The sequence below is a fragment of the Cnephaeus nilssonii genome (assembly GCF_951640355.1).
Source record: "Cnephaeus nilssonii genome assembly, chromosome: 19".
In the NCBI taxonomy this organism is placed as follows: domain Eukaryota; kingdom Metazoa; phylum Chordata; class Mammalia; order Chiroptera; family Vespertilionidae; genus Cnephaeus; species Cnephaeus nilssonii.
In genome coordinates, this window is record NC_137090.1 from 1101687 (window position 1) to 1127152 (window position 25466).

Genomic DNA, 25466 nt, shown 5'->3' on the forward strand with positions numbered 1-25466 from the left:
CAAGGGCACGTGCTTTGGTTGAGGCTCCTCCCGGCACCTCCGCCCTCCCTCTTAGGCGGGGACTCGCGAGAAGCCTGCGGGCCAGGACTCCTCCCGCCGGCTGACCACAGCCTGGTAGGCAGGCCTGTCCCCGGCACCTCTCAGCCTACAGCCGGCGAGGCCTGGACGCCCAGGGCAGGACAGGCCACGGCCTGAGCGCCGTGGGTCCCTGAACCACAAAGGACCTGCCTCCGTGGGAGGGGACAGGAGGGCACAGACGGAGGGGCGGCCCGGGGAGGGGCCCAGGGGCACGTGCCGCCGGGCAGGGGCACGTCTCCACCGCGCCGCGGCAGGAGCAGCAAGGCCACCGCCTGGCGGGTCAGACCTGACCTCACTTGGCTCCGGGGGACGCAGACAGCCCGCTGGACGGAACTCTAGCTCCGGGGCCGGCACCCCCATTCCACCATCAAGATGCCTGTTCCAGCCACAGCACCGACGCCCGGAAACCCCAGGGTGTGTGGCGACGGCACCGCACAGGCCCACCTGGTGACTGCCCCCGCCCCCCGCGTGCGGGCGGGGAAAGCCTGCAGGTCAGGTCCACACACCCCTTAGCCGCTCGGGGGACCGGGGTCCTGGCTGTGGTCGGAAAACCTTCTCCCGTCGAGAAACAAGAAGGCGCCAGCGACAGAAAGGGCAGGACAGGCAACCAGGAGCTTGAAAGCGACTCCGGGCACCTCCGGGAGCCGCCCACGGGCACCTGGCCGGGCGGGCGCACCTACTCTGGCAGCGGGAGCCGGGCGGAGCTCAGGGAGCCAGGCTCTGCGCGCAGACAAGTTTGGGGAAACCCTGCCCACGGGTTCACGCGTATCTCACACGTGACGAACCCGCCGAGGGAGTCCACGGACGGCTCCGGCAGCAGGTACGCACCCGACGGGAAGCACCCGCTCGGAGCAGCCGCGTTTCCTCCCAGGGCCGTGTCCCGGCGCCTCAGGGAACACGGGGTCAGGCACCCACCCCAGGTCACACTCGCTGCCCCCGAGGGGGTGGCAGGGCCGCGGTGCTGTCTCCCAGGGCGTTCAGGACGGGGGGCTGGCTCCACCAGGCGGCTCCGGAGTACGAGGAGCAGGAGGAACCAAAGGCAGGGGCGAGGGCCGGAGCCGAGTGGAGGCCCCAAGGCCGCACCTGTCCACTGGGCACCCTGCACCCCGCCCCCCACCCCGGAGGTTTCCCAGGTCACCTCTCGGGACGGACTCAGTCTCCCATCAGGCCCCGCCCCCAGCCACTGTCCTCACAGGCGGCCGGCGGGCCGGGTGGGGACGGTGAGTGGCAAGGCCTGGTCCCGGAGACGTTCGCGGGCTCCCAGCGCAGGACCCAGACCGCACACTGGGGGAGTGTCAGCCGGGCCGTGGGCTCCCTGCGGCTGCCTTGCCCGTTGGGGAGGGGGCCCTCCTGCCCGGCAGCCGGTCCTCCCGTCCGGGGCAGCCCCAGCACGGCCACGCCGGGTGGCGTAGGGGGACTGTGCGGTCCTCAGGGGCTTCCGTGCGAACAAGGCGGCAGCGCCAGCCTCCCCACCCCCCCGGCACGCCCACCAGCCCTGGGCCGGCGGGCACGGCTCCGACCTTGAGCCTCAGGTGCCCGCGGTCAGTCACCGGAGCCGACGGAAGCCCCAGCTCTGCGCACGCGCTCCAGGCGGGACCCACCGGCACGCGGTGCAGGCCAGGCCTCCAGGCCCAGCGCCCGCCGCCGTCCCCCTCAGCAGCAAGCACCGCGCCGGCCGCACGTGGGGCTCGCGCTCTCGGGGAAGCGGCGGGGCAGGAGCTGCTGCAGCCGGGCAGCTCGGGCCTCAGGGCAGCGGGAAACCGCGAGGAGGGAGTGGCCCGGCTGCGGAACTCTGTGGCGGGAAGGGCCACCGCGCAGCCGCTGGAGAGAAGGGATGCGGGCAGCCCACGCAGGGACGGCAGGCCCCACGTCTATGGGGAGACGGTCCCCCAATGGGGGGGCACCCCTGGAAATACCTGTGCAGCAAAGCAAACGAAGTGCCCGGCCGCGCGGCTCAGGGCTGAGCGCCGACCTACGAACCAGGAGGTGCCGGTTCGATGCCCGGTCAGGGCACAGGCCCGGGCTGCGGGCTCGATTCCCACCCAGTGGGGGGCGTGCAGGAGGCAGCCGACCCACGGTTCTCTCTCATCACTGATGTTTCTCTCTCTCCCTCCCTCTCCCTGAAATCAATACAAATATGTTTTTTAAAAGCAAACAAAGCACCACCCACACACACTCACAAATGCACGCGTGCTCATGCGCACACATGTATGTGACCAGCTGGCGCATACTCGTGCACACGCTCGTGCACACACACTCACACATAAGCACGTACTCACACACATGCGCACACGTGCTCACATTCATGTGCACACGCACACACTCACACATATGCACGTACTCACACACATGCACACACGCGCCCACGGTCATGCGCACACGCACGCACTCACACATAAGCACGTACTCACACACATGCACACACGCGCCCACGGTCATGCGCACACGCACGCACTCACACACATGCACGTACTCACACACATGCACACACGCGCCCACGGTCATGCGCACACGCACGCACTCACACATAAGCACGTACTCACACACATGCACACACGCGCCCACGGTCATGCGCACACGCACGCACTCACACACATGCACGTACTCACACACATGCACACACGCGCTCACGTTCATGCGCACGCGCTCACACATATGCACGTACTCACACACATGCACACACGCGCTCACGTTCATGCGCACGCGCTCACACATATGCACGTACTCACACACATGCACACACGTGCTCACGTTCATGCGCACGCGCTCACGTGCACTCAGGGGGGCGCAGCGCTGCGACTTCTCCCCTCCTCAGCCGCAGGCACCGGCGGCTCCACCCGGCAGGCATTTCCGTTGCCAAGGAAGTGCCTATCAGAGTCGGTTCACCACGTCCAGCCCTGTCCGCCCCGACGCCAGGCTTCTGACGGCTGCCAATAGTCTGAAGTGACTACGTGGGCATGGGGAGGGCGGAGGGGTCAGAGGTCAGCCGCAGAGGACCTGGAGGCCCCTTGCTCCCCACCACTCCCTCAAACACCCACTGGAGGAGTGGGTGGGGTGTGGCGGGAGAGCGGGCAGGGCTGGGCAGCGGGCCTTGATCAGGGAGCCAGCGGTGGGCTCCCTGCTGCTGCCAGCGCCCCACACCACCGAGCACCAGCCCTTCCCAGCTGCACGGGGGGGGGGGGGGGAGGAATGAGGGGAGGGGGCAAGCCCGACTCCCGGCCGCAGAGACGCGCTGGCACCTTCTCCTTCTCGAGGGGCCGCGGCCAGGCCAGCTCCCCACTGAAGCCGGAGTGAGGACAACCTCTGCTGAGCAGCCAGCCCGCAGGCAGGACACCTGGGCAGCACCCCTGGCTTCCCTAGGGACTCCCCTCCTCCTCCAGCTGCCCCCAGCTGCCTCCCGGCTTAGAGGACCCCCAGAGCCGCCCCTCCGGTCACCAGGGGGCTGGGAGCCAGGGCCTCTCCTGGGACTGGGACCGTGAGCAGGACCCTCACCTGCCGGGCCCTCCCCAGACCACCCGGAGCCGAGATCAGCTGCCCAGGCCCCTCCCTCATGCAGGACTGCGCCTCATTCTGAGCAGGAGACACCCCAACTCCCTCCCCCGCTCTGTCCCGGGCCCAGGCAATCCCCGGGGCTGCCTGAGACCAGGTGTGCGGCCGCCTGAACCTGTCCCTGGGGGGCTGAGGCCAGTTCTCAGGGGACGGGGAGGGCAGGCTGCCCCTCCCCCCTCGCCTTCCGTGAACCCCAGGACGCGGCCGGGGAGCTGGGCACGGAGCGAGGGCAGCCTCTGCAGCCACAGACTCCTCCGGGGAGGAACACGCCGTACCCTCCGTTCTCGGGTGTTAATCAGCAAGGCCAAGGGTGAGCGCCCCTGCCCTCCGTGCCAAGGCAAACGCCACTCGGGCTGCAGGCGAGGGGCCGCCGGGGCCAAAGCCAACGGCAGGGCAGCAGCTCGAGGGGCCGCCGAGCCGGGCCACAGCCCGGCCACCCGACTGCAGGCCACCGCGGGCAGGACGGAGGACCCGCAGGACCGGCCCGGCCGCAGGCACGTGGCTCTGGCTGTCCCGGCTGTGCCTCCACGTGGGCTGGTTTCTACCAAAGCTGCCCAGCCTGTACCGGTTCTGCCGGAGACCTGGCATTCCCCAGCGACAGCAGAACCGCACCGGGGCCCGGCACACGGGCACAAACCCCGCCTGCCCACGGCTCCGGGCCCACTGGCCGAACACGGTGCCTGTGGCATGTGGGCCCCGAGCCCTCGGCTGCCCCCGGAGGGCTCCCCGTCCCTTACGCTCCGTCCTAATGGTTTTCTGCCGACAGAGTTCACTTCAGACTCCAGACCAACCTCAGCCCGGGGGCAGCTGCTGAGCCCGCCGCCTGCCTGCCCCCTGCCCTGGCACCTTTCATTGAAGACCACCGTGGGGACTCCCCAGGGCAAAGCCATGCCACCCCCCCTCGTCACCCTCGCCACGCGAGTTCCCACTTCCCGGTTTCCATGCAGAAGCCGGGGAAGTGTGGGGGTGGGGAGCTCTGCCCGCACTTCCCTCCACCCCTGCACTAGGCGCCAGCCGTCAGGGAACTGACAGCAACGAGGGAACAAACCTCCTCCCGACAGATCTGCAGAGCACACAGCACCCCAAGGCGCTCCTCCCGCCGCGGCCCCGCAGCCCGCGCCCGGCCAGTCCCCGCGGCCCCAGGACCCTGCCCCGCGGCCTCACTGCAACTTCGGACGCTGTCTGAGCGGTGGGCCCGCTGGGCTCCAGCTGCAGGCGAAGGCCCCCACCCCACCCCACCCCACCCCACCCCCGTGTCCAGGGCCCGAACGGGGGGAAGGAGCCGGCTCGCAGGCCCGGCAGAAGCCGCGGTTGCTGGATACAAACAAAAACTGTTGCTCGGCCGGCGCCGTAACCCCGCTTGGCCGCCGTGCACACACCAGCCCGGCCTCGGGCCCACACTTCACCTTCGCACAGTTTCCAAATGGAGCGCAGCTCGGTCAGGGCCGCGCACCGCCCCGGGCACCCTCTCCTGCGAGGCGGCCAGACCGCGGCCCCCTGGCCCCCCTGCCCGGCCCGCGCCCCCTCCGCGGTCTGAGCCCACCGGCGGGGGTCCGAGCCGAGGAAGAGGGTGCTGCAGGGGCAGGAGCCCCGGGGCACACACGGGCGGGAGGGGGGCCCGGGCTTCCCGGCGACTTCCCGGGGAGGATGCGGATCCGAATGGACTCCACACACACACATCCGAGCAGAGGCGGGCGCCAGCCTCCCACACCATCAGTCCTCCCCGCGGTTACATAAGACGACGGGGTATCTGCCACCCTCCAACCGGCCCCTGCCACCCCCCGGCCCCGGCCGGAGCCCCGGCGGAGTTGCGGGAGGGAAAGCCTGTTGAGGAAAAGTGCCCAGAGGCTTGCGTAACCGCGCCTGGAGGGCCACCGCGCCGCCGGGCAGGGCGCCTCGCAGCGCGGCCGTGGGCACCGCAGCTCCGGGAACCCGGCCGCCCCCGGCTGCCGCAGCCCCGGCCCGCGCCCCTCTCCACTCCGTCCTGGGCGCGCGGGGGCAGCGCGGGGCAGCGCGGGCTGGCGAGGGGGCGCCCGCGCACACCTGTGACCGGCCGGCGCCGGTGCCTGCGGCTGCGCCGGGAAGACCCCCGATGGCCCGGGGCCGCCGGGTCGGGCCCAAGCGCGCGGGCGGCGGGGGTCTCACCTTGTAGACATTTTCCGTCAGCCGGTGCATCTCCTCCGAGCGCGACAGCGACATGGTGCTGGTCCGGCTGCACCGCGGACCCGAGCGGGGGCGCAGGGGACGGCGGCGGGGGCGGCGGGGGCGGCGACCCGGGCGGGACGGGCAGAGGCAGGCAGCGCGCGAATCCTGAGCGGGAGCGCGGCGAGCAGCCGGCGGCCGCTCTTATAGGCGCGCAGGCCCCGCCCCCTTCCGCCCCCCAGCGCCCGCCCCCGCCGCACCCAGAACACCACCCCCGGCCGTCCGCCCCCGGCCAGCCCGCCGCTGCTAGGCAACCGGCAGGCCCCGCCCCCGCGCGCCCTTCCCATTGGTGGGCTCCGGAGCCGGGGGAAGGGGGCGGGAGAAGGGGCGGGGCATGAGAGGGGGGGACCGGCGCCGGGCAGCGATTGGCCGGAGGCACTGTCGATCGCGGGGGAGGAGGCGGAGGCGCGGCGCGGGCTGGGGCCCTGGGAACAGCCTTGGGGGGGGGGGGGCGGGCAACAGCCTGGCTGGGGGCGGGGGAGGCGGGGGCGGGGGGCGCAGGAAGAAGGGAGCAGAAGGTGGGGGTGCGGGGGGCGCCGCGGCCGAGGAGCGTGGGGCGGTACTTCGCGAAGTGGCGAGTCGGGGCGGCCGGGCAGGGCACGGTCCCTGGCGGCTCGGACGCTGCCGTGCGGGCGGGTGAAGGGGGGGGGGGGGCGCTGCCCGCGGGTCCGTCCCGACCGGCACCTCCGTAGGTAGGTCCGCGAGGCCGCGGCGATTCCCGGGCGGCCCTTCTGGGGAGCGGGGGCCCCGAGGAGGGGCGGACCCGGCGGAGGAAGACTTGCGTCTGAGGTTCTGGAGTGGGTGCGGAGGACTGGGGGCCGGAGGGGGGCCGGAGGGGGCGGGGAAGGGGGAGAGGACCCTGCAGGGGAGGGAGGGGGACCCTGCAGGTGGCGGAGGGTCCTCGTCGGGGGGACTTCCCCTGCGGAGGGGGTCGGGGCGGTGGACGAAGAGGAACCTGGGAGAGGGGACCTTCCTCGACGGGTCGGGTCAGAGCCGCCGGGGCCTGAAGGAGCCCCGGGAGCAGCGGACCTGCCGGGTCCCAGGACGAGTCTTTGCAGGAACGTCTACAGTTGGACCAACGCAGCGGCTGCCCGCTTCAGTTGTGAAACACGATCCGAGTGTGTCCCGTCCGGCCAGCACCCCGACCCTGGGCGGCCAGCACCCCGTCCCTGGGCGGTCCCCGTTCATCCCGTCGGCAGCCGGCCCCCGGGGAGACGGGAGACCCACTGGGCAGCTCCGGACCCGCAGGGCAGCGAGGGGCTGAGACAGGCCCTGAGCCACAGCGTCTGTGGCCGAAGGGACCTCGCTGAGCTTCCTAAGGGCGGGCGGGCGGACGGACAGACGGACACAGGAAAGGCCTGCGGGGCTCAGGGACCCCCAGCCTGAGTCTCCCGGCGTTAAATTTCCTCCGGCTACTGGCCAGGCCGGCTTCTCCGTCTTCTCCGTGTTTATTGCTCCCGAGGTTTAAGGTGGATCCGGTGTCCGCAGTGCTGGGTTCTGCTGGGTGAGGGACTCGCCGGTTCTGAGTGGGATTGGGTCGCTGGCCTCTCTCCCCTTCCCCGGCCAGCGGCACAGTCTGCACCCACTTCCATCCGAGCCACCCTGGCGCGGCCCCTGGACCTGCAAGGGGTGGCGGGCTGAGGTGGGGCAAGCGGGGCACCTGGCCCAGAGTGAAGTGGGGGGCTGGTCCCTGGGAGGGGCGTCGGCCTGGGGACAGGAGAGGGAGGAGGGGGCCCTCCCAGCCCTGGGCCACCCTCTCGAAGGTCCAACCTCTTTTTTAAAAACATGTTTTTACTGATGTCAGAGAGGAAGGGAGAGGGAGAGGGAGAAACATCAACGATGAGAGAGTCATGGATCTGCTGCCTCCTGCACGCCCCCCGCTGGGGATCCAGCCCACAACCCGGGCCTGTGCCCCGACCGGGAATCGAACCGTGACCTCCTGGTTCCTAGGTCGACGCTCAACCCCTGAGCCAGCCGGGCAGCCGGGCGAGAAGGCCCTGCTCGGACACCTCCTTCGCCCAGCGGAGGTAGAGACCTGGAAGACCCAGCCGGCCTGCCAGGTGGGCCAGCGGCTCAGCGGCCTGTCCGGGGCCTGGGCCCGCCCTCCACCGGGCTGGGAGGGCTCAGCGGCGAGGGAAGCCATCCGCCAGAGAGCATCCTCGGACGTGAGGAGCATGGCGCACGAGCAGGAGCTGCGGGGCTGCCAGCAGGCACAGGGCAGGACCCGCGTGGAGGACCAGGCTGAGCGCCACAGCCCTGCCCGCCGGCCTCCTGAGCCGGTGCCTCCAGGGCGGGAGGAGGGGTCTGAGCGGCCAGGAGACCACCCGCCCCGTGAGGCCTCTTACGTCCCTGGAAGCCCCCGCAGGGGGTGCCGTGTCCGGGTGGGCCCAGTAAGCACCAAGGGTCAGGGTCAGGCAAAGGGATGGGGTGGCCGCCGCCCTCGCGGCTCCCAGGGGTCAGGAGGGCGCGCTGGTCCTGGCACCGTTTTACCTGGGAGGCGCCCACATTGTCGCGTCACCTCGCCTCGGAGTGTGTTGGGGGCGTGGGAATGTAGTGATGGGCCTGAGGTTGGCGGTGGGAGCGGCCGAGAAACCATCGCCCGGCCTTGGAAGGCACCTCACAACGGGGTGTGGCCTCCCCCACAAAGGACTGGAGGGAAGGCCCGCCCAGGACCCGCCCTGTCCTCCCAGGGGGTGCCTCCTGGGCCCTGGGTGGGGGGTGGGGTGGGTTGGAGGAGCCGCGGGTCCGGAGCCCCCGAGAAGCGGGCAGTGGGCCTGCACGCTGGCTTCCCTGTCACTTCTGGTTGCCAGGCTGCCGCGCCCAGGAGGGGTGTTGCCGGGGAGGATGGTCAGCACCCCAGTTCCCAGCCAGAGGGCCCCCTGCCCTGGGGGCTGGCCGGCCCTCGCACAGGCAGCGTGCTGAGCAGGTGGGGGGGTGGGGGTGTCGGAGCAGGAGTCTGAGTGCCAGGAGCCGCCCTCGGTGACCCTGTGGCTGTGGGGTGGGGTGGGGGGCACCAGGCGAGGCTGGAGGGGTGAACGCAGCTCCCGTGGCGTATTTTTAGCCGAACGAGTTATGTAAGCGGCTCCGTCTCAGCGTCACGCAGGGAGGGGTCTCGGGTGTAATTGCAGGATGACAGCCTGGCGTCCCCACAAGCTGTTCCCGGGAGGCGGGCGCGGGCGGGCGCGGGGTTTGTGAATTTCTGCTCAAGAGAAGCGTCAGGCGACCGTGCAGCCAGGCCTTGGGCCGGCTCCTCCCCCGCGCCCTCTGCTCTATGCCCTCTGCCCTCTGCCCTCTGCCCCCGCCTGGCTGAGCCTGGGGAGTTCTGTGCCTGTGAACAGGGCCTCCCTCCTGGCAGCCGCCCTTCCAGGGGCAGGAGCCGCCCAATCCGAGCTCTTCCCCGCGGCCTCCTGGCGGGAGCGCTGGTCCTCGGTCACCAGAAGCCCGGCCGCCTCGCCCATCCTCCCTCCAGGCAGGTGTTCCGGGCAGCCAGCCGCGGCAGGTCACCTGGGAAAACCGTCCGGACGGATTGTGTGAGTTCTCTTTCCCTCCCCGGCCCACATTCCTCCGCCTCTTATCAGCGAGTTATCGGCCAGCGCAGAGGCGCCTGGGCGGGCCGGCGGGTCTCCTCAGCCCCCAGCAGCCGCCGCTTTGTCCCACGTGAAAGGCTGGGGGGGGGGGGGGTTCGGGAGAGCGGGTGCAGAACGGAGGGGTTGCCGTTCCCAGGAGCCGGGCACTGGGACACCCGGGCTTGGGCAGGTTTCTGGGCTGCTCGCTCGGGGCCTCCTGTAAGTGCAGCCGACAGGTCCCGCCTCCGAGCGCAGGAGGACACAGGTGCACACGGCGGGGGAGGCCCAAGAACTTCCTGGCGCTGGCGTGTCGGTATCTCCGCGGTGCAGCGGCCCCTACAGAGCGCCGGATGCTGCGTGGAAAGGCACACGGCCTGGCCGGCGCGGCTCAGTGGTTGAGCGTCGATCTGTGAACCAGGTGTGATTCCCGTCAGGGCACAGGCCCGGTTGCGGGCTCCATCCCCAGTGGGGGGCGTGCAGGAGGCGGCCGATCCATGATTCTCTCATCATTGATGTTTCGCTCTCTCTCTCCCTCTCCCTTCCTCTCTGAGATCAACAAAAATATACTTAAAAAAGAAAAGCACACGGAGACCCTGCCCGTATGTGTGGGCTTTGCGTGGAGAATTCTTCCAGGGAGACGGGGGAGGGGGCCGCTGACAGGAACACCTCCGCCAGGGGAGCCAGGTCACGTGAACAGCGTGAGCCGAGTGAGCACGCAGCCTCGGTGTAGAGACGGGCACCTCCCTCCAAGGGTTCCCCCCCAAAACCATCATCCCAGCCTAACCCTGCCGAGCAGGGCCCAACAGAAGGACGCCCAGCACAATCTCCACCCAGCACTTGGCACTGTCAGGGTCACCCCAAAACAAGGGACGCGAGACCCTCACAGCCCAGAGGAGCCTGCGGAAGGAGGTGTGACTGTCCTGTGGGACCCGGAGCAGAAAAGCTGGACTTGAGTTTGCAACAATGTATCCGCTGGGGGCTAGCTCCTGCAACGTTACCGACGTGGGAACAGGGTGCCGGGGACGTCACCAGAGGGGAAGCCAAGGAAAGATGTTACCAACCCCGGAAGCTGGTGCTGGGCCTGGTGCCTTTGCAACTACGAAGTGCATTGAAAACCGCCCTCAATGGGAAGTTTATTAAAAGCGGGCGCTAGAGCCGAAACCGGTGTGGCTCGGTGGATAGAGCGTCGGTCTGTGGACTGAAAGGTCCCAGGTTCGATTCCGGTCAAGGGCATGTACCTTGGTTGCGGGCACATCCCCAGTAGGGGGTGTGCAGGAGGCAGCTGATCGATGTTTCTCTCTCATCGATGTTTCTAGCTTTCTATCTCTCTCCCTTCCTCTCTGTAAAAAAAAATCAATAAAATATATTAAAAAAAAAAAAAAAGCGGGCGCTAGAGCCTTGGACGCAAGCCGCTCCTTGGCCTAGAGGTCTGAAGGCCAGTGCCTGTCCTCACCCCAGACGGGTCCCGTGGGGTCAGCAGGTGCAGAAACCGCCTGTTCCCACAAGCAGCACAGGGCCTGCTCTGCCTGCCGAGCTGCCGCGCGGCTGCGGGCGTGTGGGTTCCCATGGGAAGGGCTGTCCGCCCCGGCGAGGCCACGGGCACAGGCCGGCCGCCCGCCCCGATCCGGGCTCTTCCCTCCCCGTTCTGTCCACACCTGCTCCCCGCCCCCCGCCCCCGGACCTAAACCCAGCTCAAGGGCTTCTTGTGACCAAGATGCGGCCCCGGCGCCCGCCCGCCCTCTGCTCGCTGCCCCCCCCCCCCGCCCCCCAGGTCCCCTCCTTCACTCTCCTCCGCCCCAGGGGCCCTTTCTGGACGCCTGTGACGTTCTAAATAAACATTCTCTTAAAAAATGTTGGTGCCCGGCCGCGGGGCTCAGGGGTTGAGCGTCGACCTCTGAACCAGGAGGTCCGTGGTGATTCCCGTCAGGGCACAGGCCCGGGTTGCGGGCTTGATCCCCAGTGGGGGGCGTGCAGGAGGCGGCCGATCAGTGGTTCTCTCATCATTGATGTTTCTCTCTCCCTCCCTCTTCCTTCCTCTCTGAAATCAATAAGAGCACATTAAAAACAGAACGTTGCCCCAGGATGATTCAGCCCTGTGCCTCCAGTGCCCGGCGCCATGTCCCGCCCTCACGGGGGGCGGCAGAGGGGGCGGGGGCGTGACTGCGGGGGCTGAGCCGGCCGAGCCAGGAGAATCCGAGGCCGTGGGAGTGGTGCCGAGCAGGACTCGGAGGCTCCCGCACAGGAAGGTGGAGGGAGGAGAGGGGTGAAGGCCTGGCCTCCCTCAGGCCTTTCCGGGCTGTGGACCGGCCTCCCCCTCTTAGGAGGTGGCCTAGAAAGTTCTAGAACTTCCCTCCTGGCCAGGCTGGGAGGGGCTGCAGGGGGCTTCCTAGGTGGGGAGGTGGGGGGCCCATCGCCCAGCGGCAGGGAGAGGTTCCCCAGCAACAGCCCCTTACATAACCCGCCTCCAGAGCCTGCAGGGCCGTGGGAGGCGGCGTGGGGGGAGCAGGGGCGCGAACCAGCCTCGGAGCCTCGCTGTGTTTTTCCCCCCCGATTACTTCTCAGGGTCACCTGCAGCTGCCGGCTCCCCCACCTGCTGAGAGAGGCCGGCCTGACAGCAGATTTAAATAGCCGGCAGGTGCGAGTGGCCTGGGCCTCCGCTGGCCCCGGTGGGGCTGGGAGGGCCTGGCCGTCTGGCCTTGGGCTGCAGGCTAGAGCTGGGCCGGGTGGGCTGGGAGGGGCTGGAGGGCAGGCTAGGTGTTTGGGCCAAGCTCTGGGGCCAAGGCCAAATTTTGGGGATGGGAGCTGAAGGCAGGCGAGGCACCCAGGCACCAGCTTGCACACAAACAGAGCTTGTGGGGGTTCTCCAGTGAGGGCACCCCAGGACTGGAGGTGAGGAGCCGAGGGGTGAGCGTGCCCAAGGCCAGGTGCGGGTGGCGAGCTGTGTGCCCAGCGTGACCGCCCCCCCCCCCCCCCCAGGCCAGCGCCTGGCTCACAGGCTACCTTCCGCGTCTCCTGCCCTTCAACGCCCCCGGGTGTTCCTATCGCGGCCCTCACGGCTCCCGCCGCCCTCTATTGGGTCTGCGAGTTTTGGAGCCGAAAGGAAATCTGTTCCCTGGAACCTGAACCTGGGGGACAGACACCCCAGCACGCCAGCCTGGGGTGCCACCGGGCCTTCCGCCGTTGGGGTCCCCCGGCAGGACACGCGGGACCACAGACCGTGGCCGCCGCCAGCCTTCGCTCCAGACGCCGCCGAGCGCCGCGCCCGGCACAGATGGTCTCGGCCGGCGCTGCTGCTAATTCAGTGCGAGGCCCGCGCCGTCTCCTTTTATTCCGTGTTTATTTAAAGCACATCTTCAAGTGTCGGCTTCAGCCCTGAAATCTCTCTCTCGCTGCAGATCCCAAAGCCCCACTGGGAGCCCCTAGCTCCCCAAGGGGGACCAAGGTCCCTGGGTCTGGGTCTGCGCCCACCCTCCCGGGGCCAGCGCCACGGGGGCCCAGTCCCTGTGCCCATGCCACACGTGGAAGGCGAGTCGGGGCCCCTCCGGGTCCAGGTGTGCCCCCTGGAGGCAAGACGGGGCAGTGCCCACCTGGCGAGGGCTCAGGTCTCCCCGGGCCTCATGTTCTCACGCTTGGCTCTGCTGGGGCGTCCGCCTGTGACCACATGCACCTCGCGGCAGGGGGGTGGGGGTGGGGCTCAGGACACACGTGGCCCAGCACCCACCTGCCTCTCCCCTTCCCGCACTTCCCCAGAATGTGCTAGAAGGGCTGGTGAGGCTGCACAGGGGGAGGTGCCGCTGGCTGGGGGACATCCTGGGGTGTGCGGTGGGGAACCCCAGGGCCGGGCCTGTGGGGAGCAGTGAGGCCCCGAGCAGCCCTGGGGGGGGGGGGCGGGCGCAGGGACTGGGTGTGGGCTCCCGCCCAGGGGGCGAGGCAGGCAGCAGGGAGCGGAATCCCCACGCAGCGCGCCCCGCTCCCCATCCTGCACGTCCCCCTGAAAGTGAGGATTTCAGCGTCGAGCCTGGAAATGTCAGCCCATCAGCTTGTCTCTGCTCGGGAGCTGGGAGCAGCCGCATCCAGGAGGTTTGTGGGACACTCGAGCTGCGGCGCCCCCCCCATGGCGTCCAAGTGCAGGGAAGGTCCTTGTGGGAAACAGGTGCTGGGCAGACGGGCGCCTCCCAGCCCCCGTGGCCGACCTCTGCCCGCAGCGCCTTCGGACCCTGGCGGTGGGCGGGCGGCTGCCATTCCACCCAGATTTGCACGTTTCTCCGCAGGGCCCCCTCCTGTGGCCGCGAAGCCTTCACCGCCCCAGGAAGTCAGAGCACGCCCCGGGGACCAGGCTCCCGGCTGCACTGCGATGGGGGCTGGTGGAAAGGAGAACAGGCCCCCCCCCATCAGCGTCCTCTCCCGCCTGTCTGCCCGCCCGGCCCCAGAAGCAGCGAGGCCTCGGCGCCCAGGAGCGGCCTGACAGGGGTGGCGCCTGGGGAGCCGGGACCCTCCTTGCCTGGCCCGGTGGTGAGACTGGGCGGACGCCCTGGACGGAGTGGAGGGCTGACCTGCTGCCCCAGACGCTCTGGGTGGGCGCGGGGCCTGGCCGCACCCTGGCAGGACCCTGTGGCCAGGTGGTGGCCCGGAGCCAGGGAGCCGGCTCAGCAACCTGCCCACAGGACGGGGGGGGCGGGGGGGGGGCGGACCCCACGCAGGAGGCTCTGGGGGCAGAGTCTCACCCACTCAGACCTCTTCCCCTGGGGGGCGCTGCACCTGCCGGCCGGGGCCACCCGTCCCATCCTCAGGCCACTGCTGCCTGCACCCGGGCCCCGGGGCCGCTGCTGCCACCGCCTCGCTGCCCATCTTGCCCCCCCCCGCCCCCCATCCCTGCTCCGAGGGCCCCGCTGAGGCCCAGCCTCCCTCTGCCCTGGGCAGACCCGGGAGGGGTCGGAGGCCCCAGTGCTGAGGGCTCCTGCAGAGGGTTCTACACTGGAAACTCCTGGAGGCCCCTCACCAAGGAGCCTGTCCCCCCCCCCCCCCCCCCGCCCAGGGCTGCCGGTATCAAAGGCCTGACATCCATCTCACGCCTCAAAACACGCGCCCCGTGGCCTGTGGGTCCCGCCGAGCGCTGTGGGCGCCACCTCATCGCTGAACCGTTTCCTTTGCTGACTTCAGCAGCGGAACCCAGGCTGGCGCAGGCCCGGTCCTCCCACTGCAGCCGGCGGGGGGATCGCTGAGCTCGACTCTTACATCGATGTTTCACCAAATTTGGGGAATTTCAGCCACTGATCCTTCGCGCGCTTTGCTCTGCTCCCACCTCCACGCCCTGGGGCTCTGGCACCAGCTGGACCGTCCGCCGCCCCCGGTGTCTCCTTCCTGCCCCGGGAGGCGCTCCCCGCCGTAGGACACGTCCAGGCCCGACACGGCGCCTCGTTCTGCGCGGCTTCTGCTCCGCAGCCGAGATGTTTCCTTCCCGCGTGTGGCACCCACTGGGTGACTGCGACACCCCACCCATCGCCCTGGAGACCGCAGGGCGCCCCGTCCCCACCCGTCGCCCTGGGAAACTGGTCCCCTCGTCACCATCCTTGCGCCTCGACTTGGGGCTGTGAACGCGACAGACTTTGGGTGACTCTGGGGAGCGATGTGTCCCTGTTGGCTGCGCACCGTCAGTTCAGACTCGGGTTCGGCCCGGTTCGGTGGCCACCGCCTGTGCCGTCCCGCAGAGCCAGGTCCTGTCCCCCAGTTCTCTCCCCCCCCCCCCCCCGTCCCCTCGCAGAATGGAGTTCCTCGTGCTGGGCAGACGGTTGGATCAGAGTCCCGGGCCCGGCGCTGCGCCGAGGTCTTCCCCGTGGTGGGGGGCGCCCACTCACCCGCAGCTACCGTCCCTTTCAGCCAGGCGGGTGGGGGCAGCCAGCTCACGTCTTGGTAACACCAGAGGGGCCCCCCGGGGGTGCAGCTCACCCAGCGCCGTGGGGCTGCATGCTCGCTGAGCTGCGTGAACTGTCTGCTCCCCGGGCACCGAGGGCTGGGCCATGGATGACCCGCACGCCGCAGGCCTTCACCCACACAGGCCGCAGGGGCCGAGGGCACAGGCCTGGGCGACACCCGGGGGTCCGGCAGCCTCTTAGCGGGGGAGCAGGGGTCCCTCTGGACACCGCCCTTGAAATACGGGGCCCACGACCCGTGCAGGCAGACGTGTGCTCACGGAGCCCTCAGACCACAGCGGAGCTCAGGCTGAATGCCGACTCGGAACCCAGACACTGGGGCGGGCTCCGAGTCAGCGGGGCGGGCAAGGTGGCGAGGGCAGGACAGCACGGACAGGCACCGCGGGCACACGCGTGACCTGGCCTCACACACCGACGTGGCCGGGGCGACAGGAGCGGGGAGCACGCTGGGGCTGCGAGCACCTCACACGCCCACCCTCGCCCCTTTTTCACAGGAGCCGCGGGCACTCGGGCAGCACCGCTCCCAGGACAGCCGCGCCCAGGTCCCGGGAGGCAGAGGGCAAGGTGGGGTCAGAGGCTGGGCCGTGTCCTGTGCCCCGAGCAGGCCAGCCAACCCCTCCTGGCCTCCCGGGCCCAGGACCCAGGCTGCAGGGGGACAGGCCGGGGGCTGCTCCTCCTCCTCGGTGGGGACGCCCTGCGAGTCCTGGGGACGGATGGCAGCTGCCACCACCACGAGCAGGGGCCCAGCTGGGCACTGGCGATGCGGGTCCTGCAAACCCCGAGCCAGCAGGCAGAGCCCCCTGCTGGCAGAGGCGTGCACTGCACCTGCGGGTCCCTTCACACAAGCACCTGAGCGCCCAGGGGTCCGGCTCCTCTCCAGACCCCAGCCCTGGCGTCCACACGGGGCCCCTCGGTGGGTGCCCCTCCTGCTCCTCACCGCTGCCTGCCTGCTCTCTGGGCCTCGGGCGTCCTGCCCGCACATCAGGACTGCACATAGCCCGGCTGGGGCACGGCACTGCCCACCCTCCCTCGCCAGGACCGTCTGAGGCCGGCCACCAGCCGGGAGCCACACAGCACCCCTCGGGTGAGGCTGCCCGTCACTCCCAGCCTGCCTTCTGCCCAGCGCCGAGAACAACCTTCCACCTGCCCAGTCCCAGCCCCGCCGCGGCGCTGCCCACAGTGAGTGCCGTGAGGGGCAAGGGACACGGGCGGGTGGGCAGCTCTAGCCCACCCTGGCGCCCCCAGACCCCAGGCCACGAGGCGGCAGGTGTGCAGGACCGACTTTAATGGGTGCCGCGTGTGGGGCTGGGCGTGACCCAGCGAGACTGTCGCTCCACAGGGAGGGGAGTCCAACAGCGCGGAGGGGAGGGCGGGCAGCCCTGGGTCTCGGCAGGTCCCAGCCCCAGCCCCGGGGTCCACGGGCACACACCCCGTCAGCACCCGGGAACCCCAGCAGGCTGTCCACTGCACCTGCTGTCGTGTCCTTTCTCAGCAGGCCCGAGGGGACGCCCCGGCCTCCCTCCCCCAAACGCAGACCCAGAAGCGTGCTTCCCCCCGAGCCCACAGGCAGCGGCGGCCGGGAGGCCTGGCCAGGTGCCTGCTCCTCGCCGAAGCCCCCGCCAGGGAACGGAGCAGGAGTGACGGGCAGGGCCAGGCGGGACCAGCACCAGGTGAGTTGGCTGGCCCGGCCCTGGAGCCACAGCTGCAGAAGCCGCGTTTGGCCGGAGGTTGGACTGTTGCCACTTAATCCAGAAACGAGCACAAGGCAGCACCTCCTGCCTGGAGAGGCGCGTGGAGGCTCCCGGACAGCGAGGCCGCGTGCACCCGCCGTCAGCTCCGCGCCCGGCCGGTCAGGGCTGGCCACGCGCCCGGACGCCCTGTGGGTCCAGTCCCGGGTCCCTGCAGCCACCCGGAGGCTGTTAAGAGGCGGCCACCAGGTCCGCCTGCCGGGGCCTGGCCCTGATGGCGGTTTTCTCTGTGGAGGAAACAGAGACGTTTGTCACGGGGAGAGGACTCCCAGGTGGACACGCCCAGAGGACAGAGGAGCCAGGTCCCAGGGCTGGAGCTCCTGCGAGAGCCTGCACAGCTCCCAGGACGGGGACGAGGACGGCGACTGCAGCGTGTCACAGAGAAGCCAGCGGGGCGACGAGGGGAGCAGGCACCGGGCGGGCGGCCCTCCCGCAGCCCGGAGGACAGAGCTCCCGGGCGCCGGGTGAAGGAGCAGACGCGGGGCCGGCAGAGAATACGGACGGCGTGTTGGCTGATGCCCGGGACGGCCAAGGCCCGACATTCAGAGAATGCTGGCCCGGAGCCTGCTCCGCTGAGCCGGCCGCTTCGGCTCCTCCCTCAGGACCCGCCTCTCCCACGGGGTCAGCTCTCCCGGTCCCCCGCCAGGGCCAGGGTGAGGCGGGAGCCGGGGAGCGGCCCCGTGGCCAGAGCCCCTGCTCGGCTCAGAGCTGTGCCCCGCGGACCGAACAGGGAGCAGGTACCTGGCTTCTCCGGAAGGGGCTCCGAGGGGACCTCTGGGAGCTCGATCTGTTCCTGCGGAGACGAGGGACGGGCTGAGACCAGCCCAGGGCTGCCTCCGCCCCTCGGGAGGGAGGGTCCCGGCGCCGCGTGCTGACGGGCCGTTACCTGCGTGATGGCGTCCAGCTCCTCCAGGATGGCAGCCTCGTCCTCCTGAGTGAAGCTCCCGGCCAGCAGCTCGTCGATTTGCTGCAGGAGGAGGGGCCGAGGTGGAGCGGGGGCTGGCCGGGCAGGGAAGCCGCCCGTGGAGGGCAGCCCGACTCAGACCCTCACCCAGAAGAGGGGCCACCACAGGCAGGGGCGGCGGGACCCCAGGGTGGCCCTCGGACAGTCACCGAGTTGGCAGCTGTCCTCGGGGCTGTGGGAGGGGGAGGCGGGCCCCTCAGACCCGGACACCTACCCGCTGGTACTCCACGGCCTCCTGCGTCTCGTCCAGCACCCGCTCCACCTCCTCGATGGACATCACCTGGAGGGACGGCGGGAGGGGCGTCCTGAGCCCTTAGAGCCTCCGGCAGGAAGGCCGCCTGGGTTCTCAGGGCTCCGAGCGCCCCCCCTCCCCGCCCCCGTTCCTGTTCAAATGGAGCCGGCCCAGAGGACACACGCCTTCCCAGAATCCCCACCTGCGCCGACCCCGCCGGCCCTTCTCACTAGACCCGGCACCCACAGCCCCCCGAGCAGTTTCAGTAAAAACAAGTAAAAGTGCAGAGCGTTTCCTCTGGGCAGCGGCTTCAAAGCAGCACCTTGGCCTGGCTGGCGGGCACACGGCCACACCTGCCTCAGAAAAGCACCAGCCTGGCCGGGTGGCTCAGTGGATAGAGCGTCGGCCTGTGGACTGAAGGGTCCCGGGTTCGATTCTGGTCAGGGCACATGCCTGGGGTGTGGGCTTGATCCCCAGTGTGGGGCGTGCAGGAGGCAGCCGGTCCATGTTTCTCTCTCATCATTGATGTTTCTATCTCTCTCTCTCCCTCTCTGAAATCAGTAAAGATACACTTTTTTAAAAAAAGAAAAGCAGCATAACCTGGCTCTCCCCCCAGCACTGCCCCCCCCCGTCCACTCCCCAGGAGGGAGGGCAGGAAGCCCTCCTGTTAGCTCCCCCCCGCCCCCCCCGACTCTCCCCTGGTCACATTAGCACCCGTGGCCCCGAGCCCCAGTGTGTGCTCACCGCCCTCTCAGTGGACACCCGAGTCTGCCCGTCTTGCCAGACTCCCTCCCGCAGCACCAACACCTGGCGGCCGGCCTGGCGCAGGCGTGGCCTCGGCGCTGTGTGGGGCCAGGCCCCTCCACTGACCGCTCCGCTCGGCCTGGGGACCCACCTGGTGCATCTTATTCAGACACTCGTTTCCGAACTTCAGCCCCTCGATCACCTTCATCTCGATCTGAGTGAACTCGATGCTCTGGACCTGAAGGACCCCGCCCAGGCCCGGTCAGCGCCTCCGCCCCCTCGACAGGATCAGGGCGAAGCACCCCTCTGGCAGGCTGTGCCCCCGCCCCCCCTTTCCTGCCCTCCCAGCTCCGGGGCTGCAGCGGCTGAGGGGCCGCCCCCGCTCACCAGCAGCTCTGGCAGCAGACGGAACACAATGCTCAGCGCCTACTGCCAGGGACACCGGCCCCCCTGAGACCCCCCCAGACCCCAGAGTGGCCCAGCCCCCACCCCGCCCTCAAGCCCATCAGGCTCCCGTGAGAGGTCCCTTCCAGGCCCCGGCCTGACTCCTGAGCCGGGGCTGAGCCCTCGGAGAAAGGGAAGGCGCGTGTCAGCCCCAAAGGGGTACTCCCGCAGCCCGCCGGCCCCCAGCTGCCCCTCCCGGCCCCCGGCCCCGCCGGCCCGGCCCACCATGGTCTCCAGGCTGGCGATCTGGTTCTCCGTCTTGTCCAGCAGCTGCTCCCGGTACCGCTTCTTCCTGAGCAGCAGCTTGGCGCGTCTGCAGAGGAGCCGCGGTGACCCAGCGCCCCCCTCGCCCCCCTCGGGCCCGCCTCCCGCCGCGGGCCGGCCGGGCACTCACTCCTTCCGGCCCTCCCGCAGGAGCTGCCGGGCCACCTCGCGCTCCCGCTCCAGCTGCTGCGTGACCCTCCGCTGGTACTGCCTCAGCTTGTCCCGCTGCTGCTTCAGTTGCTGCCGAGGGCGGGTCTGCGTGAACGCCGGCCCCGCTGCGCCGGCCCTCGCCAGGCTCCCTGCCCGCGGCCCCCAAGGCGCACCCTCTGCCTCCCAGGGGGCCCAGGGCAGTGTCCGGCGACACTCCTGGCCGTCAGGACGGGTGGCCCCGGAGCCTAGTGGGGAGGCGGCCCCCACCTGCCGGCCGTGCCCACGTGCTGCTCTGAGTCGGGTCGGGGGCTGCAGGGCCACGAAGGCTGATGGTGCCCCCCCCCCCCCCCCCCGTGGGCTGAGGTTCCCTGCTCCGGTCACTGAGGCGTCCGAGTGGACCACAGGTGACCTTGCCGAGCGAGGGCCCCTGCGCAGCCCGGAAGGAGGCTCGGTCACTGGAGCACCTGGACCGGCCCTTCCCCGCCCAGGCCTTCCCGTTCCCGCCCAAGGCCATCGCCGGCGTCGCACCTGCAGCCTGCGCGTCGGGGCATCGCCCTGGCCGGTGAGCCGGGGATGCGCGTCTCTAAGGCTCACACGGTGGGGAACGCCCGCCCGCAGGCGCCCTCCGCTCCATCCGAAGGGGCTCCCTCCCGGCTCTTTAGGGCCTGAGGGCGGTGACCGGCTACCGGGACAGGTGCTCGCTCTTCCCAGCTCCGCCGCCCCCTCCCAGGCCGCAGGGACCCGCCCCTAACCCGGCCGCGACCCACGCGGGCAGGGTCGCCAAAGCGGGGCGCTGTGTAAAACAAGGGGTCTCCGCGGAAGTTTCTCACTCACTCGCTGCCTGTCCATCCTAGGAAAACACCAGGCAACGATGAGCCAACTGCAAACCCCATGGTCCCTGCGGGACCCCCAACAAGTGACGCCCGGCGGGTGACAGGCCTCGAGGGGCCCAGAGCCGGTCCTGCTCCCGCGGGAAGCAAAGGCGGAGGCGGCGACCTGCGGGCGGGGCGGGCGGCCTCGCGGTCCTCCAGGCCCGACCTCCGCGGCCGCCGGGGCTCCCGGGGCTTCCGGTGAGGACCGTTTGTAACTCGCGGTTCCGGAAGCCCCGGAAGGAGAGCCGCGTCCCTGGAACCCACCGTCCCTGGAACCAACACCGCCTCTTCGGGGCACGAAGCGCAGGAAAGCGCGAGCCGCGCTGCTCCCGCCAGGACTGGCCCCCGTGCTCGGCCCGGAAACCCGGTTCTGCGCCCACGTCCCCGGGCCGCACCGCAGGGTTCTTCCCACGGACACGCCTTCCACCCCGAGCGCCCCGGAAGCCGGAGCGCATCGCCGTCCCCATGGCAACGGGAGGCCCCGGAAGCAGATCCCCAGGACCCGCTCGTGTCCCAGTGCCTGGGGGACGGCGCCGGCCTCCGCACCGAGCGAGGGCCCCGCGGGGGCGAGCCCGTCCCGACCCGGTGGCCTCGGGCGCCTCGCGCGCTGGTCCCGGGCGCGGACCAGGCCTCCCCGCCGGCTGCCCCCGCCTGGCGCCCGCGAGGGGAGCCGCCCCACGAGCGTGGACTCTGGGACAGGGCGCGCCCGCACCGAGGCCCTCCCCGCCGGCGCCGGCCCCGCGCGCCCGGCTTACCAGGACGGCCTTGTCCTGCTCCGTGACGCGGCTCTGCTTCTTGCGGCCGAACAGGTTGCCCATCGCGCCGGCCGCGCCCCCGCCTCCCGCCCGCCCGCCACCGAGCCCGTCGCTCCGTCGCCCCGCGGACGCGTCCCAGCCCCGCCCCCGACGGCGGCCGCGCGGGGCCAGCGCAGCGGAGCGCGACAGCGCCCCCTGCCGCCCGCACGGGGAGCGGCGCGCTGACCCGCCGCGGGCCGCGAGGTTGCAGGTGCGTCCCCAGCTGTGCGGACGGGCCGACCCGGGCTCCTCAGGCGGGGTCCGCGGTGAACCGGGCGCACGGGAGGCCACAGCCACCCACCGGAGGGCGCAGCAGCGCGGCGGAGGCCCGCGGGGAGGCCCGCCGCCCAGCACCCCTGCCCGCCCGGCGGCCGGGCCGCCAGCTCGCGTCACGGGGGCCAGCGAGGCGCCCCGTCTGCCGACTCTGCCTCACGGGGCTCCTTCCTCAGCAGGTGACGCAGCCATGGTTTAGGCACTTGGGGGGACCTCACACCTAGAGCCCGCCACCGGGACCCCCTCTGCCCGCCCCTCCGCTGGGCGACAGGCCATGACTCCATGAAGGTCCTCATGTCAGATCTGGGTTTTTTGTTAGTGACGACGGTGTGGGTGGGGCCTGGGTACCTGCGACTCGAGGGACCTGCCGAGGGGACCCCGGCGGAGAGGGCTGAGGGCTGAGACGGCTCTGGGGCCAGAGCGCCCAGCTGACCAGGCCCGGAGGCAGCAGAGGCGGCGGGCGTCCAGGCCGGGCTGTGGCGGCCCCCAAAGTGGCCACGCGGTGGCGCTGCGGGGCCGGATGGCTGAGCGGCAACGACCCGCCCCAAACGCAGCGCTCGGAACGGCTCCGCGGCCCCAGGGCCAGTCGTCACCAGGCTGACCAGCCGGGGACCCTCCCCAGCAGGACGGGCACCTGGACTCTCCGCAGCCCATCCTGACCCCGAGGCGCAGCCGCTCCCTCCAGAGGCAGCTCGGCGCAGGGCCTAACGGACGCCCCTTCCCATGGGACAGGCAGCCTTTGCCACCCCAGCTCCTCCTGGCTGAGGCCCGGGGGCGTCTGGGTTCTGCCTGGAGGCCTGTCCGATCGGAGTGGTGGCTGTGCTGGGCCACCCCCGGCCGTGTGGAGCGGCCTGGAGGCCTGGGGCTCGGTGTCACCACAGCGGCCTCGGGGCCGAGTGCCGGGGAGTGGGGGTGCGATGGCTGTCACTGCTGCCGGGAGGCATGGGGGCGATCCAGAGGCCGGAGGGCGCAAAGCCCGCTCCCTGAGCTGCTGGAGGGAGCTCCCTGCCCTGGGTGTCAGACCCGGGGCCTCCAGACGACCCTGACCCTGGAGGTGCCGGCAGCGCAGGCCGGGGATTGGGGAGCCCAGGGCTGCATGTGGCTCCAGTCCCGTCCTTCCTCCCGAGTGCCCTGGTCCCAGCCCGCCTGGCCCCTCTGCCCCCACTGCCCTGCCGCTGGCGGCCCCTCGTCCCTCAGCCGGGACAGCCCCTGCCCACCCCAAGGACCCCTCGCCTCAGCAGCACCGACCAGGCACGGGGGGGGGGGGGGGGAGAGGGGGCTCCCCCAGGAGACTGAGGGGCCTCCCAGTTGGCTCAGCAGAGTGATGGGTGACTCCCGCCTGGGGGTCACTTGTGTGACGGGCGCGCCCCGGCACCACAGCCAGGGCATCCAAACCCTACGCCCTCTCACATCCCCTCCCACGGCAGGTAGCACAGACATTTCCTGGGGGCTGCCCAGCCCCCTGGGCCAGGATCCCCCATTTCCTGTCACGGGGCGACAGAGCCTGTCCCCAGGCCTCAAGAAACCACTGCCTGAGGTGGGCAGTGACCCAGGACCCGCCCTGCAGGCTGGCGCCCCGTCTTCAGGCCCCCGCGCGCCCCCGGAACGGCTCACGCCCACGTGGCCCACATGCCGCTTCCCCAAGGACGAGCTGCCCGTCCCGCACGATTTCATCACATTTATTGTCCGTCACCGAGCTCCCGGCCACATGGCAATCCTGTCTCGTCCGTCTTCGATTTATTCTGATAAAATAAATAGGTGAGTGAACCTTTAGGGCAGGCTCCTGTGCCTGTGGACCTCATGATTGAGTTTTCGCGTCAGATCTGTGAAGACCGCCTCGCGTGGGGCAGCTCATGGTTTTGTCTCAAAACAAACAGAACTGCACACGAGCCGGAACCTGGAGGGGACCCGCTCCATGAGTCAGACACTCCCTCCGCGTCTGGGTGGAGCTCGGCCTCCGGGAGGTTGGGGGTCCGCACTGGAGCGCCCCGCGGACGCAGCGCAGGGCCGCGGGCAGGCCCCTCCTGCACCAGCCCGTCCAGCCCGTGCGGACCCGGCCAGCACGCCCAGGCTCTGCTGCGGCCGGGCTCCACCCGCTGAAGGCGCCCGCCCTTGGCGGAGGCCGAGCCCACGCCTGCAGCCAGGAGACCTCCGCGTGCGCGGGCGCTCACGCACATTCACACGATTATTGGCCTCTCGCTGGCAGAATAAATGAAGCCACCTCACTCTCTGAATAACCCTGATTCCCAAGTGCGTTTCAAACATCATCACTGAGGTGGTTCTGAGTTCCGGGTGCTGTCTCAGCGCACCCTCCGGGCCCTCCATCAGCCGCGGCCCCCACTCCCTGCCATGCGCTCATACACGCATGTCTGCACACGCCTGTGCACTCGCACATCTGCACATGACTGTGCACTTGTACACACGTGTCCACACAGGCCTGTGCGCTCGCGCACACAGACGCGATGAAGTGAGCAGTGAGGAGCTCTTGTGCGTTATGGCTGCACAGTGGGGACGGGGACTGCAGACAAGATGTCGTCTAACCAGACACTCAGGCCTCCAGCTGTGCCTCCCTGCGTGCACGTGTGTGACACGTGTGCGAACAGGCAGGAAGGTCATGGACCTGGGCCCGCCCTTCGGGGAAACAGGCCCGAGGCCTCAGGCAGTGGCTGAGTCACCCAAGACCTGCCTCCTGCCCAAGGCCGCGGGCCCCTTCTCTAAGGGACCTTGGTAACGGGCCAAGCTCGAACCCAAGGCCGCGCCTGTGCCGGAGGGTGGCTGCGTGGTGGGGTGGATTGAGCCTGGGGGGTTGGCGGGAGGCCCGGGTGCCAGCTCCTCCGTCTTCTCGGTGCTGTCTCGAACCCCAGCCCTCCCGCGGCTCGGAGCCGGCCCGTGCACAGCGGAGGCCGCGGCTGGCTGGCACCTCCTCCTGGCGCGTGGCGGGTGGTGGTGGCCCAGGGACCGCCAGGTGGCCGAGCCGGAGGAGCTGGTCCGTCTGGAGCGTGGAGCTCAGGCTCGGGCCCCGTGGGAAATCACACGAGTGTTTCCGCTTCCAAACGCTCGGGAGGAAAAGGGGGTACGGGAGGAGCAGCGACGGGCCCTCGGCCTCAGGCCGTGTCTCAGCAGGGAAGGGACCATGACATCACGCCGTCACGCCGCGGGAGGGACTTCACGGGCCACGCGCGACAGCGAGGGCAGACAGCGCAGCCGGAGCCTCGGCAGCCAGGTCAGGACCGGTCCCGGGCAGCGGCCCCTCTGTACATGTGGCCTGGCCCGTGGGCGCCGCTATCTGACACGCTTCTCCACGGAGTACACGGACATGTAGTAGTCGTTGCTGCCCACGGCCAGGTGAGGCTGCGGGGAGAGGGGCGGGTGAGCGGGGAGTGGTGAGTGGGCCCAGGGGCAGCAGGTGCAGAGCTGACGGGGCCGGGCTGTGGCTTCCCGCAGAGCCATGCCCCCCGCCCCCCAGCTGGAACCCGAAAAGGCCTGGTCCCTGAACCTCTTGGGTTGCCTCAGGGATGCTCTGGGGATCCAATGTGGTGCCTTTCGGCAGAGCCGCGTGCTAGCCTGTGACTGTGGATGCCTGTACACAGGACAGGCACTGGGTCACATGTGTGTGTATGTGCATGCATGTGGTGCCCCAGAAGACTCCTCAGGGG

The 25466-nt window shown here is 70.2% G+C and overlaps 3 protein-coding genes across 9 annotated transcripts in view; all 3 read right to left on the reverse strand.

The window, feature by feature from the left end:
- BAIAP2 (BAR/IMD domain containing adaptor protein 2) overlaps positions 1-5934 on the reverse strand; it is a 42931-nt gene extending 36997 nt beyond the window's left edge. For all 6 annotated transcript variants that reach the window (XM_079797300.1, XM_079797302.1, XM_079797296.1 and 3 more), the window contains exon 1: positions 5773-5934. In XM_079797300.1, the coding sequence (XP_079653426.1) occupies positions 5773-5826 (54 nt within the window). In that variant the 5' untranslated portion in view covers positions 5827-5934. The remainder of the gene's footprint in view (positions 1-5772) is intronic.
- Positions 5935-16610: 10676 nt separating this feature from the next.
- CHMP6 (charged multivesicular body protein 6) lies at positions 16611-21641 on the reverse strand. 2 transcript variants are annotated; one of them, XM_079797874.1, is made up of 8 exons: positions 21499-21641; positions 19852-19961; positions 19683-19770; positions 19165-19251; positions 18252-18317; positions 17960-18040; positions 17815-17866; positions 16611-17300 (listed from the first exon to the last, which is right to left on the reverse strand). In XM_079797874.1, the coding sequence occupies exons 1-8, from the start codon at positions 21559-21561 to the stop codon at positions 17245-17247; spliced, it is 603 nt and encodes a 200-aa protein (XP_079654000.1). In that variant the 5' UTR covers positions 21562-21641; the 3' UTR covers positions 16611-17244. The 2 variants fall into 2 exon arrangements, with proteins under 2 accessions (XP_079654000.1, XP_079653999.1); XM_079797873.1 differs by lacking the exon at positions 21499-21641 and adding an exon at positions 20706-21475.
- Positions 21642-23529: 1888 nt separating this feature from the next.
- Positions 23530-25466, reverse strand: part of RPTOR (regulatory associated protein of MTOR complex 1) — an 82157-nt gene continuing 80220 nt past the window's right edge. The window contains 1 exon segment of the mRNA XM_079797872.1: positions 23530-25161. Coding sequence (XP_079653998.1) covers positions 25093-25161 — 69 coding nt within the window. The 3' untranslated portion in view covers positions 23530-25092.

Coding starts and splice junctions, on each gene's coding strand:
- CHMP6 (XM_079797874.1), bottom strand. CDS start 21,561: ATGGGCAACCTGTTCGGCCGCAAGAAGCAGAGCCGCGTCACGGAGCAG. Junction 19,771..19,851: donor CTGCGGGAGGGCCGGAAGGA/GTGAGTGCCCGG, acceptor GCTCCTCTGCAG/ACGCGCCAAGCTGCTGCTCA. Junction 18,041..18,251: donor AGGCCGTGGAGTACCAGCGG/GTAGGTGTCCGG, acceptor CTCCTCCTGCAG/CAAATCGACGAGCTGCTGGC.